A 20,300-nucleotide genomic window follows, 5' to 3' on the forward strand; every position below is an offset into this window, starting at 1 on the left:
ACAGATGAGTTGGCATGCGCCCTGGCTGTGACAGATTCTTCTTCTTTGTACAGTTTCTTAAAATAGATCATTTTAGTCCATTGTTTGATTTATTTGCTTAATTACAAAATTGTATCCATTAGCAAATAACTATCTACAGATTAGCCGCACCTTTGTGTAAGCCAAAGGTTTCAAAGCTTGGGAAAAAAGTAGTGGTTTATAGTCTGAAAATATGGTGGATTTAATTTATACTGTATCTGTCAGTAGACTCGATATGGAAGCGCTAAAAACTACAACATATCTGACGAGGTGGAGATGCAGTCGAAAGGGGCTTGGTATAGAGGATGGCTTCGGCACATAAATAAGACCGCCCACAAAATGGGCAGAAAGTGGCTTGAACATGGTCTGGAAATCTATGCAACATTTTGATCAAAGACCCATCGTTACATGTTATGTAGACCACAAGGATGTGTTTTAACTGTAGTAAAACAATCTATATACGATCCATTCAAGCCGAGACTTACCTTTTCCATCCACCTCCTCAAGTTGTTGTCCCGTTTTACTGAGGCCAGCTGTGAGACAGTGTTACCAACTTGTTTTTGAGCAATTCCAGGGTCTCTTCACAGTTGAACACCTCGTCTGAATACCGTAGACGTTACCTCTTCTCGACGTGGAGTAGCAGTGACTCTACTCCCAGATGACCGTGCTAAGGTAAACCTAGTTTTGATTTCAACAATCCCCAACCTTATTGTTGGGTTTACCTCCACTGTTAAATTGAGAACGGCTCTAAGGGAGGAGATGATGAGTCATGAAAGATTTAAGTGCTGACAAACTGGTTTACAGATGTGGGACTCAACAGTATTCTGACGACACCCATAACCACAAGTCAGAGCTATTTAAAGTACATAAAAGAAAAGGTGTTGTAGTTTCAGAAATCTTGGATCCAAACCAACAAACAGGTTATCCTTCACCAATGTCCAAAGTCTCCCTCAAAAGTGAAAGATGAGCAAATGAAGACATGAAACTGCAGGAAAACGAGCAGTATTGTGGTTTTTCTCAGCATCTAGGGAAAGATCAGGGTTCTAACAGGTGGAGTGGTGGCTACATGTTGGTTTGACTACAATTGGTGATGTTCAAGTATCACATTATACCAGTTGCTTTCTTCTGTGTGAAAGGCACATGTGAATAGTGTTTTTCCTGTATTAAGTGTTTCTGCCTGTCGAGCGCTCCTAATTTTATTCCACTTTCTGTTTTGGTTTTGTCCAACAGTGACTTTGCCACTCTTTCTGAGTGCTGTTCGCCACACCTGCTCTTGTTTAGTGATCAGGGGATTCGGCCGCTTCTGGTCCCTTATAAGGTGAGTTTTTTGCCAGTCACCTTCTTTGCTACACTGGTTCATTGACTAAAGTTAATTATGTCCTAATCCTAATTAAAATACCTTCTTATCTGCACTCTGCCTGCAGTCTCTGCATCCGGAGTTCACAACTACAGCAACAATGTTGCTATGACAAAAGAGACTTAGCCCACTTATAACTTCTCCCGTCACGTTGGAAAAGTTGCTGACTAGCAAGTACTGTCTTAAGTCACACCAAATGCTGGGTTATGTGAAAGGCCCAGACAAATCCTGCCTTAACTCCAATTATGTGACATTTACACGTGAAAGAGGCTACCTTGTAGAACACAAAATCTTGACTGATAAAAGAAAAGAATCCTGTGTGAGAGAGTAATCCGCTGAACTGTGAAGTTTAACCCCTGACACTTCTCCTGTTTTGTTTTGTTATCAGCTGACAAGTATTTTATCGCCGGGCTAGGTTTGAAAGGCACGGGTGAATAAATCCGTCTCTGAGCCTCTGATGCAGCAATTTTGAAAGATTGCAAAAGAGAACCCATTCCAATAATGACTCTGTGTGAAACAGTATTCTGAGCTGTGAAATTGTACTCACTTTTCCTGCCCATTTGCAATTGTTGCTGGTTGACAAGTCAGTACGTGTCCATGCACTAAGTTAGTCCAATTTCTTAAATAGTTCGGCTCTAAATGAGCCTCTTACAACCCATGGAAACCTCATAATCTGATCATGTTTAGTTTTTGAAAAGTCGGACTAACACACCTGGATTATGCGATTAAAAACCAGATCTCTCCAGGCGGTGTGTATCAACGTGCGGGATATAACCTGGAAGCAGATACAATTCAATAAAAACATAGGCAAACAATTGTAATGAAGAGGAGACTGAACAGAACAGACTGAAGTGCATCGACGAGAGAAAAAAACTGAGATTTATTTAAGATGGTATCTAAGGAAATGTAAAATGCCGGCTTATCGGACTCCTGAACAAAATACAAATGAGATGAAAGATAATGAAGCAGGTATATTAAAGACGAATAGTAAAGCATACATAAACCTCTTCACGCTGCATTTGTGCTCTCCAAACTGATTATCAATAACTCTGTATTCCACACAACTGGTAAGACAGTCCAGAACAACAGCAACCTTCATTTGAACAGTATCAGTCGGGGCACGAACTGTCTTTTCCTTTGGATTTAAAACTCCTTCCATCAATCCACAGAACCTTATGAATGGACTCCGAGACATTCAAATCTTTTGTTTCCATGACCTGCGTCCGAAAATTCATTCGGAAAAAATATTTTGCCCGTCTTTCTTTGCATCGGACATGCATCTGCCTCTATACATCCTTGGTAGCGTCATGTTCGTAGCACAATCCAATATCATTTGTTGAAGCTGTCTGCTATTTAACATCAGCATGGCCATTAGAGACGGAATATTTGTAATATGTGCCAATGTCACAGCGGATGTCAGTTAAAACAAATTTTAAGGATCCACAGAGGCTAGTGTGATGTCATAGGTCAACTGAAAAAGCAATTAATTTGTCCACACTAAAATTAAATAAGCGCCCCCCCAGTGTACGGGAGGCACTACACTAAGCAGGCTGAGGTTATCCAGGGTAAATCCCACCTAACCTTATCCTTGTTCACACACACACAATGGTCATTTAAGACCCCCTCCCCACCTCCGTCCGCCAGCCCAACGCGACCTAGTACGCATGCCCAGAAAATGCTCACATCATAGTCACCTCCAGTGTTGCTTTGTGTGCAACTTCTTAAATTTAACTTATCTGAACACTATCCAGTGTTGTGGTATTTCATTTAACTGGAATCCAGTGTGCTGTGGGGCCCTATTGTAGTGAATCACACCTGAGCCATCACAAATTAATCAAATCTTTATTGGACATTTGAAAGTAAACAAGATGATAAAGAACATTTTACATCAATCAATCTAGGGATCTAGATATCTGGTCAGGACACTCCTCACTCTTTTGCCTTCACCTTCACTGTCAATTATTTTTTGGTGACTTTATATACTCTGGACCTAGACGTTGAGTCCGCGACATACATGGCGCACAATAACTGATAGTCTGCTTTGCCAGTCCAAAAGCATTCGCTGTTTTCCGAATTCTTCCCTCGACGGCCAGGTAATACAAAGCACACGCTACCTTTTTTTTTATCACATCCACGGGAGACCGCATTCCCGTTGTCTCTCCTTCTACAAATGGATGAAGTTTTTCGGTAAGTAGAGTCACAGCTGACCTGGACATTCGAAAGTTCTCTTGCCGCCTGAGAAGTGTTGTATCCCAAATAGCTGCAATCACTTTCTCTTAAGGTATTCATGTGTGATTTCCACAAGCGTCTGTACATGTACAACAAGGAGAAACACGGGCATGTCTGGATGACTCGCCTCCATATTTCCAGTGGTTAGCTCCGAGTTACGAAACCGCTTTGTTATGAAGCTGGCTGTGGCTCGTTCTTTCTGACGTCACTTCCTCTGGCGTCACTTCCTCTCCGAACTCAGTTTGTAAACGATCAAAGAGTCCATACGAAGCTAAGAGCCGGAGATTCAAGAAATACATGGCGCACTTACCTGTGTAAAAAATTGTCCGAGGAGGGGGACCTTAAATTATAGTTTAGTGTGGCTGAAACGGGGCTTAGGCTAAATAATTATTCGTTTAAGGGGTTATCCGGCTTAGTGTAGACATAGCCTTGGACTTCACACATAGGTGCGAACATACAAAAAAACGAACTATTTGAGAAATCAGACCAATTTAGTGCATGAAAATGTAGTGAATGTTATACGCCAAACAAATCAGTCAGTTCTGTGTGTAATATACAGGTGGAACCTCTATGTTAGAGGTAGGGTTGCCAATCGCACTGTAAAAAACAGAAATGTCCTGCATTTAGAAACAAAAGTGCACTTTCCGTATTGAGCCGTCAAGAGATACACCTCGTTCCTTATTTTTATTACTGTAAGTGCAATGGCGATCAGCCAGTGTGGGCTTCTGGCTCTGTGGTCAGCACACTCGCCTCTAATGCGGACGACCAGCGTTGGAACCACCTGGGTTACATTGGTGACGTGACCCTAATTAGAGTGAGGTTTAGGGGGTGAGTGTAGTGAGGGCCAGCCAGTGTGACTTCGCCATATGTACATTAGTAAACCTCACTCCCTGACGACTTCAAGAGTGTGCTGCCTGCCAAGTTAGCCAGGCTTCTGGCTCGGTGGTCAGCACACTTGCCTCTCATGTGGACGACATATGAGTTGGGAAATTGTGTTAGATGTAAATATAAACGGAATACAATGATTTGCAAATCCTTTTCAACCCATATTCAATTGAATGCACTACAAAGACAAGATATTTGATGTTCAAACTCATAAACTTTATTTTTTTTTTTGCAAATAATAATTAACTTAGAATTTCATGGCTGCAACACGTGACAAAGTAGTTGGGAAAGGGCATGTTCACCACTGTGTTACATGGCCTTTCCTTTTAACAACATTCAGTAAACGTTTGGGAACTGAGGAGACACCTTTTTTAAGCTTCTCAGGTGGAATTCTTTCCCATTCTTGCTTGATGTACAGCTTAAGTTGTTCAACAGTCTGGGCGTCTGCGTTGTGGTATTTTAGGCTTCATAATGCGCCACACATTTTCAATGGGAGACAGGTCTGGACTACAGGCAGGCCAGTCTAGTACCCGCACTCTTTTACTATGAAGCCACGTTGATGTAACACGTGGCTTGGCATGGTCTTGCTGAAATAAGCAGGGGCGTCCATGGTAACGTTGCTTGGATGGCAACATATGTTGCTCCAAAACCTGTATGTACCTTTCAGCATGAATGGCGCCTTCACAGATGTGTAAGTTACTCATTTCTTGGGCACTAATACACCTCCATACCATCACAGATGCTGGCTTTTCAACTTTGCGCCTAAAACAATCCGGATGGTTCTTTTCCTCTTTGGTCCGGAGGACACAACATCCACAGTTTCCAAAAACTATTTAAAATGTGGACTCGTCAGACCCCAGAACACTTTTCCACTTTGTATCAGTCCATCTTAGATGAGCTCAGGCCCAGCGAAGCCGACGGCGTTTCTGGGTGTTGTTGACAAACTGTTTTCGCCTTGCATAGGAGAGTTTAAACTTGCACTTACAGATGTAGCGACCAACTGTAGTTACTGACAGTGGGTTTCTGAAGTGTTCCTGAGCCCACGTGGTGATATCATTTACACATTGATGTTGCTTGTTGATGCAGTACAGCCTGAGGGATCGAAGGTCACGGGCTTAGCTGCTTACGTGCAGTGATTTCTCCAGATTCTCTGAACCCTTTGATGATATTACGGACCGTAGATGGTGAAATCTCAAAATTCCTTGCAATAGCTGGTTGAGAAAGGTTTTTCTTAAACTGTTCAACAATTTGCTCACGCATTTGATGACAAAGTGGTGACCCTCGCCCCATCCTTGTTTGTGAATGACTGAGCATTTCATGGAATCTACTTTTATACCCAATCATGGCACCCACCTGTTCCCAATTTGCCTGTTCACCTGTGGGATGTTCCAAATAAGTATAAGTATACTTTATCAGTATTTATTGCCACCTTTCCCAACTTCTTTGTCACGTGTTGCTGGCATCAAATTCTAAAGTTAATGATTATTTGCAAAAACAAAAATGTTTATCAGTTTGAACATCAAATATGTTGTCTTTGTAGCATATTCAACTGAATATGGGTTGAAAATGATTTGCAAATCATTGTATTCCGTTTATGTTTACATCTAACACAATTTCCCAACTCATATGGAAACGGGGTTTGTAATACAAAGTAGTCTGTGAAATGGCAGCTTGCTCGAGTTATCCTCCTCACTTCTGGCAATCATAGTACAAAATGTGCCTTTTTATTGCAGTGACATTTTTTCTTTAAAAAAGGAGCATGGGCAAGTTTGGAGATCTTGTTGAGTTGTTAAACATAAAAATGTGTCCAGCTTTATGATAGTGACACTGCACTTTATGGTAGTAACACTACACTTTATGATACTGAGACTACACTTTATGGTAGTAACACTACACTTTATGATAGTGACACTACGGGGGGTCTCACAACAGATAGCTGTTTATAGAGAATAATATAGATGTATTTGTTTAAACTCCTAACTCCTGATCTACAAAGATCCAAATAACACGTGCTAAACAGCTTGTGCAAACTATAAAATTGCGTGTACTATTAGGTGATCTACTAAGACTGCGTGAAAAATTGATAACTGGTGCAGACCACCCTATTTAAAAGAGACCTTTGCGTGTACTAAAAGGCTTTCACCACGGAGATACGCAATCATTTACTGCACATTTATGTCATCATGCTCCTACCTGGGGTGTTTTGCCATGTTTTGAAATATGCAGCAGACATATGCCACTTGTTATGGGCATTTTAGAAGCAGTCCTGCAGTGCACATACAATTGAACCTACCTTGGGAGATGCTCGCACAAACTGTGAGAGTCATGAGCTAGAATGATTCAGTGGCAGGAAAATGCATATCTGCATTTTTTTTTTTTTTTTACATATATATATTAAAAACAAACGTCATAAAAAGTTGCCAGCAGACACTAAAACACATCAATTTAATTTGTTTTAATCTACCCTTTAAGTCTTCCAGCAGCTGTAAAATTATAAAATTATATTGCTGAATAGATATGTCTAATATTGTAATGTTTGACGTTCATTTACGGTATGTTGACAAGCATACCAAGACGGCGCTGCAGCACGCTCACCTCCTTTCTCACAGACATTTCTGTGCAACTGCCGGTTTGCGCATAAATATAATATAAATATAGACGCAAAGATGCGACCGCCAAACAATTTCAGCCTTGATAAATCAAACTGCGTGCTAAATGATTATATTTGCATATTCTCCTCCCATTATTGTGGGTGTTCTGATAATCAGCATATATTCTGAATATTCATGAAGACTGACACCCAAAAATGGTTTGCACTCTCTATTCAGCTCACTTAAGGGACGTAATTCCCTGCACGCAAGCTTAGTAGATCAGATTTGGGTGTGCTATCACATTTGCACACTGTTTTAGTACACATAAACATTTATTAGATCAAGACTTTAGTATTTTAGGAGTGTTAAATTCAGACATAATACCTCTATTCGTTGACAGTTTAGCACAGTATAGCATAAAGACGATGACTGAGTAAACATGGGTTTTGTAAAAATAGAACAATAACATGTTGCCAGTAGGGATGGGTACCGAATATCGTAGTTTTATGTGATTTCCATTCCATTACAATTGTTGCACGTGACGACAGGTCCCGTTGTAGAATCTCAAGCAGTACTCAGAACGGACTTGGTAATGTTACAATTTTCCATATCTACAAAGCAAGTATGCCTGATTGAAAACGCTTGAACGTTCATTAAGTTTCCATTTAAAAAAATATTCAACCACAATGCTAACTTACATGCACACGGTACTGGTTAGCATTAGCAATTTTACATGGCGATTTCAACACCTCCGAATTTGGTAATGACAACTAAAACAGAGATGCATGTTACAATCAAAGGGCTAGTGTGTAATAAGTACAATACTTACAGTATAAACACTTCGTAGGGCACAAGACTAGAATGACACATTCATACGATAATTAATGGCAAAGACTACCTCTTGGCTAGGCAACACACCATAGACTATACACTACTGCAATGTAATGTCTTGAAATGGCAACTACATGCAATGTCTATTATCTAATACTTGCAAATGAGACTCGGAAGTGTAAGAAAACAAAATATACCGACTGGACAGCACCGTTATTATCAGCTCACATGAATGCATCATTAAACAACTGAACATTTATCAACACATGTACACACTAAAGCACCAAAAATTGGTACCGCTGAGAACCGGCGTCGATTCTCATGTACAGCGAATCGGTACCATATCGATTCGAATGTGACAATTACTTATCCCTAGTTGCCAGTCATATACTGTAAATAAAAGACATTTCTCAACTCTCCTTTGTTTTTGCCCAAGTTGTTTTTATACTAATGCCAGTTTAAGACCTGCTCCAGCATAAAACTGAACCATTTATACTGTTTTAATGGAAACAAAACAAATGTCTGCTGAATAAATGTATGTTTATTTACATGCATTTTGTTAATTTAACCAGGAAATCTACCGTATTTTCCGAACTAAAAGGCGCTCTTAAAATCCGTGTTTTTTCTCAAAACTCGACGGTGCGCCTTATAGCGCCTAATGTAAGGAATACGTTTGGTTGAGTTTACCCACCTCATAGCAATTTCATTTGGTACATGATGTAATGATAAGTGTGACCAGTAGATAGCAGTCAAACATAAGAGATAAGTGTAGGCTGCACCGTTTGATGTGTTTCAACATAGTATTATTATGGTGTGTGTATAAGGTAAGACATATTATCTGGGGTTTTGTTTCGTAATATTATGCCAAATAGTTGTAACTTTCTGGTACCTGCTGATCTGTATTTGGGATCTGCATAAATTCTGAAAAATTGCACGCATTCGCCTTTTTAGTCTGTGTCGACCCCGTAGTCGATAAGCTTCTTCTTTTTCTCTATCTTCTTGTTATGGGATATTTTTCCTCCGCTGTTGCCATTTCTACTATAAAGTAGTGTAAAGTTCTTACTTATATCCGTCAGTAAACTCGCCATGAAAGCGCTAAAACATACCGGTGTAGTGAGTATACATTATTCACCCAAGGAACTTTAGTTATTAGAGTTCCGGTCGGACGTTTTTTCACGGGACACATTTCCGGCGTTGTTGTTTCCGGCTGAGGAGATGCTGCTCCGTTATTGATTGAAGTAAAGTCTGAATGTCATTAAAACAGTTAGCGCCATCTTTTGACACTTCTACCACCCCCGTCCTTGCATGCTACACCATTACAACAAAGATGACGGGGAGAAGACGCTGTCGAAGGTGAGCCACGTAAATAAGACCGCCCACAAAACAGCGCATCCGGAAGCGACTGTCAGAAAGCGGCTTGAAGATGATCTGTAAAACATCATCTATGCAACATTTTGACCAAAGAACCACCCATTACATGTTATGTAGACTAGAGTTCCCCAATCTTTTTTCCACCAGGGACCGGTTTAATATATGCATTATTTTCACGGACCTGCTTTGTACGGGTGGCAGATAAAAACAGCAAAAAAATGAGCATGACAAATTAACCTTTGGCTACAATCTGGCACATTAACATTGTATATGTCCATTAATGTGCACATTCCCATGTACTATAACAAAATAGTTGTAATATACATCTATTAACAAGCTTATTGGTGTGTTTAGTGGGACAGGCGAAAGTTAAGTCGGAGAAAATGCGGTAGTTTATAAATTTTCTTCCCTCAAGCCGTAAGACTCTTGAACGCTTCACAATTAAATTATCCCCTCAATTCCCCCCAAAACGGATTAACTCGCTGGAATAAAAAAGACAATATAACATACATCCATAAACGTGGACGCATGTGAAAAAGTGCAATATATTTATCTGTACAGTAATCTATTTATTTATTTATTTATATATATTTATATATATATTTCTTTATTTTATATATATATATATATATATATATTTATATATTATTTATATATATATATATATTTATTTATATATGCACCTTATTGCTTTTTTATCCTGCACTACCATGAGCTTATGTAACGAAATGTTGTTCTTATCTGTGCCGTAAAGTTCAAATTTGAATGACATTAAAAAGGAAGTCTAAATCTAAGTCTAAATTAATTATTGTTTCTGTGTGGCCCGGTACTGGTCCCCGGACCGATGGTTGGGCAGTACTGATGTAGCCAACAAGAAAGTGTTTTACATTTAGAAAAACAAATTAATTAATATGACTTTTTTAATGCACCCCATAATCCAGTGTGCCTTATATATGAAAAAAATATCAAAAATAGACCATTCATGGGCAGTGCGCCTTATAATCCGGTGCGCCCTATGGTCCGGAAAATACGGTAATCAAGGAAAATATCTTATTCCGTTTTTTTTGTTATTTTGCACAAAAATAAAATATTATTGGACTTATTATTAAACATTGATAATGTTTGTTGTCTTCATTCAACCTTTGGCTACAATCTGGCACATTAACATTTTATATGTCCATTAATGTGCATTTTCCCATGTACTATAACAAAATAGTTGTAATATACATCTATTAACAAGCTTATTGATGTGTTTAGTGGGACAGGCGAAAGTTAAATTGGAGAAAATGCGGTAGTTTATAAATTAATTATTGTTTCTGTGCGTCCCGGTACCGGTGGTTGGGCACCATTGATGTAGACCACAAAGAAGTGTTTTACATTTAGACAAAAATAATGATAAAATGACTCCTTTAATGCGCCCTATAATCCGGTGTGCCTTATATATGAAAAAAGATAAAAAAAATAGACCATTCATGGGCGGTGCGCCTTATAATCCGGTGCGCCCTATTGTCCGGAAAATACGGTAATCAAGGAAAATATCTTATTCCGTTTTCTTTGTTATTTTGCACAAAAAAAATAAATATTATTGGACTTATTGTTAAACACTGAAAATGTTTGTTGTCTTCATTCAACCTTTGGCTAGAATCTGGCACATTAACGTTTTATATGTCCATCAATGTGCATTTTCCCATGTACTATAATAAAATAGTTGTAATATACATCTATTAACAAGCTTATTGGTGTGTTTAGTGGGACAGGCGAAAGTTAAGTCGGAGAAAACGCGGTAGTTTATAAATTAATTATTGTTTCTGTGCGGCCCAGTAGCAATTGCGTCACAGACTGGTCTCCGGACCGATGGTTGGGGACCACTGAGGTAGACCACAAAAAAGTGTTTTACATTTAGAAAAAAAAAATACTAATATGACTCCTTTAATGCGCCCTATAATCCAGTGTGCCTTATATACAGTGTTGGGACTAACGCGTTACAAAGTAACGCGTTACTGTAACGCCGTTAGTTTCGGCGGTAACTAGTAATCTAACGCGTTATTTTTTTTTATTCAGTAATTTAGTTACCGTTACTACATGATGCGTTACTGCGTTATTTTACGTTACTTTTGATGTAGTATCGGCTAGTCGGCTAGAAACAGAAGCGCTGCGGTGTCGTTCTTCTGAATCTTCCTCTGTCACAAGCCGGAGAGAAGAAAAGAGGCGCGGTCTGTGTGTGTGTGTGTGTGTGTGGGGAGGGGATGAGGCACACAAGTGATCCGCGGTTTGATATATGAAACAAAAAAAAAAAGTTGTTGTCACGTTCAGTCCACACACAGCGTGGTCATGGCGAGCGGAGTAACGGAGGAGCTTGAACGCCCCCGCCATTGAATCGGTGTGTTTATAAGTGCAGACTCTGTTGTGCAAAACGAGGGTTTTAAACACATGCTGAACGTGCTTGAACCACGTTACGACATCCCGTCGCGCACCCACTTCAGCAATAAGATTGTGCCAGATCTTTATGAGCAGGAGAAGAAAAAAGTTGTGGATGAACTATCCCGAGCATCAGCTGTTGCGCTCATGACAGACGGGTGGACGTCCAGGGGAACTATAAGCGCTCACTTCATCACAGCAGACTGGGAGATGAGAAGACACGCCCCCTCTACGAGAGTCACCTTGCGCAGGTACTGACACAAGCAGTGGAGGAATTGAAGATAAAGATATGCCAGTCACACGTGATAATGCCAAAAATCAAATAATTACAGAGAATGAGGCAGGACTGGGACCACAGATAGGTGCTTTGCACATGTAGTGAATTTGGCATCACAGAAGGGAATCTCAGTCAATAGGATGGAGCGCCTCTTTGGGAGGATCAGGAAGGTTTCTTACTTCCACCCAAGCACAACAGCTGCTCATGTGCTTAAGACAAAGCAAGAAATGCTAAAGCTGCCTGCTCATACATGATGTCCCAACAAGGTGGAACTCCACTTATGATATGTTGGAGCAGCAGGCAGCAATATACTCTGCATTGACCCACATCACCCTGAAGACAAATGTCACCCTGTCTGATGATGATGTGAGAGTGGCAGATGAGGTCCTCCAGGTGCTTAAACCCCTCAAAAGTGTTCCATCTCTACTGAGCACTGAAACTTCACCATCTGTGTCAATGATCCTGCCACTGAAAACAAGGATTCTACAATCCATGGCTCCAAGTGTGGAAGACAGCAGCATCACTCCAGATGTCAGGCTTTATTTCACTACCTATGTTTCAAGGAAGATGATGTTTCTTCTTATGTTGCACTTAAACTTGTTTTTTATTAATGGTCATTGGTCCAAGTTTAAAGAAAGGAGGAATGCCTTTTTATGTTGCACTGTTTTTCATTAATTATGTTAAAAGGAAAATAAAAATGCATGTCAAGTTGATCAACAGATTGTATTATTCTCCAGTGCAATAACAGTACTGAAATGAAGGCAAAAAGGGCATTAATGGGAGCTTTAAAAAAAAAAGAAGAAAAAAAGAAGTAACTAAATAGTTACTTTTCACAGTAACGCATTACTTTTTGGTGTAAGTAACTGAGTTAGTAACTGAGTTACTTTTGAAATAAAGTAACTAGTAACTGTAACTAGTTACTGGTTTTCAGTAACTAACCCAACACTGCTTATATATGAAAAAATATCAAAACTAGACCATTCATGGGAAGTGCGCCTTATAATCCGGTGCGTCCTATGGTCCGGAAAATACGGTAATCAAGAACAATATCTTATTCCGTTTTTTTGTTATTTTGCACACAAATAAAATATTATTGGACTTATTGTTAAACATTGAACATGTTTGTTGTCTTAATTCAACCTTTGGCTACAATCTGGCACATTAACATTTTATATGTCCATTAATGTGCACTTTCCCATGTACTATAACAAAATAGTTGTAATATACATCTATTAACAAGCTTATTGGTGTGTTTAGTGGGACAGGAGAAAGTTAAAGGGGAACATTATCACAATTTCAGAAGGGTTAAAAGGTCCTGATGTTGCCATCATTACTGATTAAAAGTTACTTCCTTTAGCCATTTACAGTGTTTTTTTCTGTGTGCTCTCTATTATTCAGATGGTTATGGCCTTGGTGGTAATGTATTATTGGTCACTAATGGCAAAAAACTCCCAAAAGCCTGAATTTTGCAGTATCCTCTGATAACTGGATAGCAGTCCGTGTGTGGCCATCATACAAACTGTATTTAACTACAGAGGCAATGTTTTAAAGGGGAACATTATCACAATTTCAGAAGGGTTAAAACCATTAAAAATCAGTTCCCAGTGGCTTATTTTATTTTTCGAAGTTTTTTTTCAAAATTTTACCCATCACGCAATATCCCTAAAAAAAGCTTCAAAGTGCCTGATTTTAACCATCGTTATAAACACCCGTCCATTTTCCTGTGACGTCACACAGTGATGCCAATACAAACAAACATGGCGGATAGAACAGCAAGGTATAGCGACATTAGCTTGTATTCAGACTCGGATTTCAGCGGCTTAAGCGATTCAACATATTACGCATGTATTGAAACGGATGGTTGTAGTGTGGAGGCAGGTAGCGAAAACAAAATTGAAGAAGAAATTGAAGCTATTGAGCCATATCGGTTTGAACCGTATGCAAGCGAAACCGACACGACAGCCAGCGACACGGGAGAAAGCGAGGACGAATTCGGTGATCGCCTTCTAACCAACGATTGGTATGTGTTTGTTTGGCATTAAAGGAAACTAACAACTATGAACTAGGTTTACAGCATATGAAATACATTTGGCAACAACATGCACTTTGAGAGTGCAGACAGCCCATTTCAGGCGCGCTAAGAACATATCTTTTTCCACGATTTCAGCACTCAGGTTAACCATACCTAAATAGACACAAAATACTGTATTACACAAGACTACCCGAATGTACTTGAATGATTGAAAAAAATACATGTTTTTAAGCTAAATTATTGGTAAACACATTTTATGTATAATATTTTACATAAAACCGCGAGTAATGGATAAAGTTTTCATCAATTAATATATTCTGTAGACATACCCTCATCCGCTCTCTTTTCCTGAAAGCTGATCTGTCCAGTTTTGCAGTTGATGTCAGCATCTGCTTTGAGTGTCGCAGGATATCCACACATTCAGAAAAAAAAAAAAAAAGACTCCTTTAATGCGCCTTATAATCCGGTGCGCCCTATGGCCCGGAAAATACGGTAATCAAGGAAAATATCTTATTCCGTTTTTTTTTGTTATTTTGCACAAAAAAAAAAATATTATTGGACATATGTGTGGAAAATATAAAACTTCTATAAAAGGCAAAACAAATCATGTCGACCAGGTGTCCTTTTAACCTTTTTTTCCAGGGAGTTGCCAACCTTCGTGAGAGGTCACCTAAAAAAAGACACCAATGACTTGTGAAACAAAAGACCGACCCGGATGAGTCCTTTAAAGTTAGCAAATCACAAGTTCATCAAAGCTTGAAGCCACAATAAATCTGAACACGTATCAGTCATAATTTGTCACTGACTGCCTCCCCACCGGTAATAACATCCAGGTACTTGAGTGCACGCTAAAGTAAACACTTCTCTGTGTTCACATTGTATTGGGATCACGCAGAAGTACTTCAGTTTCAGATGGAAAACTCATCTTTACAGGCCAACCATGACAAAGAATAAGTGGGACATTTAATACCAGCATGTTTACATGAATTGCATGTCAAGGACACTTTGACCTCAAGCATGACTCAAGAAGACAATTCATTTTATTTATTTTTTTTCCACCAAGAACTCTTGACGATTCAGAAGATGACTCAACCAATAGTTCACGCAAGGTTAGCAGCTTCACCGAGAGCCCCTCAAGTACGTCAACACGACTTCAGGTAAGGACGCTCCTTTCAACCGCCGCTCAAAATTCTAATTTGCCGCAATGAAACGGATCTGCACTGCAAAAAGTCAGTGTTCAAAAACAAGAAAAAAAATACAAAAATAAGGGGTATTTTATTTGTATTTTATTTTGAACTAAGCAAAATTTGGCTTGTCAAGACTTTCCAAAACAAGTAAAATTAGCTAACCTCAATGAACCCAAAAATACCTTAAAATAAGTATATTCTCACTAATAACAAGTGCACTTTTCTTGGTAGAAAAAAAAAATAGAGACCTTTTTGCTCAATATGTTGAAAAATATTCTTAAATGAAATAAATGCTAGTGCCATTATCTTGACATAATGATATGCGCTCGACATTACATTGATTGAAACCAGCAAACTTATACTAAAAACTAATTTATTGGTCTTAATGGAAAGGCAACAAGGCAACCGCTTGTTACTCTCGGGGTCTACTAGCCGCTCAGGCAAATCATATGGTCTAAAAATGCATTTTTCCATCGACAACATGACATCATCAGTCAATTAGTGCGCATATATACAGCCCAGCCCCCCGGCCAATCTTTTTAAATTGTAATTTTGACGAATTTATCTGAATGTGCATGAACTATCTCTGTTCAAAATTGTTAGAAATGTTTAAATATTAACTGTCAGTTTACTGCACTGTGCCAACTGTACTACTATATGAGTACGTATGTTCTATTGTTTCATTGAAAATAAAACAGCAAAGTCCATTTGGCTGTCATCTGTTTTAATTATGAGACACAATTGTGTCAAAGTCATGATTTTTTTTTTCATGCTTGAAATAAGAAATTATTACTTTTAAAAAAGTAGTTTTTATACTTGTGAGTGTTGATGACAAAGCTTTGCAAGAGTTGATATTCTAGTTTCAAGCATGTTTTACTCAATATAGGTCATCAAATCTCAGCAACAAGCTGTAATATCTTACTGAGATCATTTAGGACCAAAACCCTTAAAACAAGTAAAACACTCTAACATAAAATCTGCTTAGTGAGAAGAATTATCTTATCAGACAGAAAATAAGCAAATATCACCCTTATTTCTAATATTACTTAGATTTCAGTTTTTGCAGTGTGCACACACAAATGACATAAACGAAAGAAACAACATCAATTGCCTCCCAGCGGCGTCCAAATCTCACGCTGTTTGAAGGTGACGGTTTACCTGCCACCTGTTATCGAACAGGGATAACGAGATCACACACCTCGAAAAAAAAAAAATTGCAAAAAAAAAACAAAAAAACGTCAACTCTGAATATGTAAATAGTGCCATGCTGGGGTCCTTGTTAGGGATAATCCCAGTGAGAGCGACAGCGTGCAAACCAAAGTGACCTCTGCGGTGAAGCATTCATATGCAATTACTGAGAACAGTCATTCAAAGACCAGCTTTAATAACTCAAAACAAATGACAGGTGTAAACACTCCGCTATGGAACAGATTAATTTAAATCCTGGCCTACAGATCGGGGCTTGATTGACCGGACTAATGATGAATGAAACAAAAGAGTCGAAACAACCTTCACTATCATCATCATTCTGTCATTGATTGCTATAACGATGCAATATTGTGGTTGTCTCTCAGACCAGCTCTCATTACCCATCGTATGCCTGTTTGCACTGGATGGTGTATGACAGACGGTAATGGGCAAGCTACTTGGAAAATGTAGTAAGCTAAAATACTCTCGATTAATGTACAAACCCCGTTTCCATATGAGTTGGGAAATTGTGTTAGACGTAAATATAAACGGAATACAATGATTTGCAAATCATTTTCAACCCATATTCAGTTGAATATGCTACAAAGACAACATATTTGATGTTCAAACTGATAATTTTTTTACATTTTTTTTTGCAAATAATCATTAACTTTAGAATTTGATGCCAGCAACACGTGACAAAGAAGTTGGGAAAGGTGGCAATAAATACTGATAAAGTTGAAGGATGCTCATCAAACACTTATTTGGAACATCCCACAGGTGAACAGGCAAATTGGGAACAGGTGGGTGCCATGATTGGGTATAAAAGTAGATTCCATGAAATGCTCAGTCATTCCCAAACAAGGATGGGGCGAGGGTCACCACTTTGTCAACAAATGCGTGAGCAAATTGCTGAACAGTTTAAGAAAAACCTTTCTCAACCAGCTATTGCAAGGAATTTAGGGATTTCACCATCTACGGTCCGTAATATCATCAAAGGGTTCAGAGAATCTGGAGAAATCACTGCACGTAAGCAGCAAGGAGGAAAGCCAACGTGACCTTCGATCCCTCAGGCGGTATTGCATCAAAAACTGGCAGGAGGCCAAGAGGAAGACCCAGGACACGTTGGGAAGACTATGTCTCCCGGCTGGCCTGGGAACGCCTCGGGATCCCCCGGGTGGAGCTGGACGAAGTGGCAGGGGATAGGGAAGTCTGGGCTTCCCTGCTTAGGCTGCTGCCCCCGCGACCCGACCTCGGATAAGCGGAAGAAAATGGATGGATGGATGTTTTTTAACCCCTGCCGTTTATGTTTCTTGCTCGATTATAAAAGATGTCGATCAAGTAGCATCCTGGACAAGTCGCCACCTCACAGATAGACAGACAAGCATCCACACTCATGTTCACACACTAGGGCCAATTTAGTGTTGCCAATTAACCTTTTGCACTATTTATTTTCCATGAATATATTTTACTACAAAACATCAAAATATGCATTAAATTAAATTCAAGTTTAATTCAAAAAAAGTATAAATAGCGTTTCTGTCAGGTTCAAACACTGATGACATCTATTAAACAGACAAGAAGCAAGGAATCATGCAGAGACAGAGTTAAATTTTGCTCAATGAGGAGAGACGTATTGGGCTGCACACTTAGTTACAGTTCTAACATACCTCCTAAGGCACAGCTCACATGCTCCACTATTTATTCGGGAGGTCCCTGGTTACATCACTGAGGCTGCTTCTGAAGGAAGGGGGGTAATTTCAGCATATACTGTATATCGCCCTGTCTCTGCTTTGTCTGCGTCACGGTACTCGATGTTCGCCCTTGGCAGTCAGCAGGCCGGGTGTAGGAGCCAAATAGAATCTGTTTATTTATCTGTTTATTTTATTATTTTTGAGTGATTGATGTGTGTATGTCAGTGTGCACCCTTTGCGGGTGGTGAAAAGTTCCCACGCAGGCCTATAAGGGGCAGGAGCGTGCTGGACGCGTGATTGGCAGTCGGGCACCAGCATACTGTCTTTGACCTCACCTGTCTGTAGACCTCGGCTTTATATAGGCTACCATTCATTTTGTTTCCCGAGTATTCTGTTCCTTGATTTTTGTAAATAAAACAATCTTCAATTGCGCTGCTGGATCAGTTTGAATTAGTGGATGGATAGCGGGAAAAGGAAGAATTTGTGACAAGGAAGGCTGAGTATATGGTGTGAGTCAGACAAGATGCCCGCGCCACAAGTGGAACAAACATTTGAAACAAAGGGGTTATAGGAACAATCACTTTCAGTGTTTTATGCCACTTCACCGGGTCTGGACACAAACACTGATACGAGACGACGCAGTCCAAGATCCAAGATTGCAAGTTGTCCCTTTGCACAGATAGAAAAGTACAATTTCAGCACAATTGATAATAACTATAGCAACGGCCTTTAAGCATAAGAGTTGTGTGATAACGTATACATAATTGTTCTAACAGTCTCACATTAAAAGGTATGAAACAAATTTGTAATGGGTGAGGCTCAAAATACAATTCCCAATTTAGCCGAGCGCTGAACACACCATGTTTTAGAATGAAAAGAGAAGCTATGGAATCTTTGCACGGATTGCATAGGACAGCTCCTAAGCAGAACGAAGGGGGATGAAGCAAATAAGCATAAGTTAACTGAAATGACCCCAATAAGTCAAGCACTTTGCGGAGCTGTGACTGATTAACTATAGGGAGCTCGCCCACAGGGATCATTAATAAAATCCAGTTGTTGGGACTACGGGCTGCGTTTTATCACCGCTAACACGAGCATAGGTGAAGCGACAATTGATCATACTGTTCTGGAGAAATTGTTTTAAAAAAGAAAAACACTGGTAATGGAAAAAAGATTATTTTAATGCTTCACTAACTTCAAAAATGGATGGATCCATTTGAAGACGAAACCTCACGGCCGGCAGCCTTGACATCGTGCTTTTCACCAAGCAGGAGAAACTCTTATCCAAGGTAAAACGATATTTTTCATTCCGTACTTAAAGTTGAATGGAATTTAATATACTGTACTTTGTCACACTAAACCTATTACCGTGTTTGTAACTTTATAGAATGAAATGTGGCCAATTTTGCATGAATTAGCACTAAATTAGATACTTGCAATGAGAGGCGGAAGGAAATGAGTTTCTGTCAACACAATATGATTAGCTCTGCTGCTGCTGTTGATGACGACATTAATTAGCATTATCTTAATAATAGTATCATAACTTTGATACCTTTATTTATTTTTGCAGGTCTCTGCATCTGTCCCAGTCATTAGTTGCTGTGTGTCTCAATGTGTGTGTGCAATAGGAAGAAAAGCTCTGACTCACTTAGGGAAAAGCCATTTTGAAATCAGCTGTTGACTTACATATGTATTTTAACGCTAGACCTCGAAAATAAGACAACTTGTCTTTTTTAGAATATTTTCCTGGAATTACAGTCTTACACAGTTCGAACTTCTGTTTTCGTAGGCCCCACTTTTTGTATGTTTCTGTTTGACGAGGATTCTCATAATGCTGCCCCGGTTTTTGTATGCATCTTGATTATTGGTCAAGTCAGTTTTTTTTAATTGAATATAGCTACACAACTGGGCGTCATGTTTCGTTTCATGGTTGCATTTGTCGTGACCTCTAGATGCAGAGACGGCAGGCGAGGGGCATGCAAAAATTACAAAATGTACCAATTGGAACAATTGATTAGATTTTATTTTACTATGTTACCTTACGATTTACCTTTAGAGTGCCATCTCTAGGTTGGGGAGGAGACCCTGCCCCAAGTGGAGGAGTTCAAGTACCTCGGAGTTTTGTTCACAAGTGAGGGAAGAGTGGATCGTGAGATCGACAGGCGGATCGGTGCGGCGTCTTCAGTAATGCGGACGCTGTATCGATCCGTTGTGGTGAAGAA

The 20,300-nt window shown here is 39.4% G+C and overlaps 1 protein-coding gene across 1 annotated transcript in view; it reads left to right on the forward strand.

Annotated features, from left to right (window-relative positions):
• The first annotated feature begins 492 nt into the window (after positions 1-492).
• LOC133614259 (uncharacterized) overlaps positions 493-20,300 on the forward strand; it is a 31,393-nt gene continuing 11,585 nt past the window's right edge. The window contains exons 1-3 of the mRNA XM_072915047.1: positions 493-690; positions 1,249-1,336; positions 15,073-15,166. Coding sequence (XP_072771148.1) covers positions 15,093-15,166 — 74 coding nt within the window. The 5' untranslated portion in view covers positions 493-690; positions 1,249-1,336; positions 15,073-15,092. The remainder of the gene's footprint in view (positions 691-1,248; positions 1,337-15,072; positions 15,167-20,300) is intronic.

The sequence above is a fragment of the Nerophis lumbriciformis genome, linkage group LG17 (assembly GCF_033978685.3).
Source record: "Nerophis lumbriciformis linkage group LG17, RoL_Nlum_v2.1, whole genome shotgun sequence".
NCBI lineage: Eukaryota > Metazoa > Chordata > Actinopteri > Syngnathiformes > Syngnathidae > Nerophis > Nerophis lumbriciformis.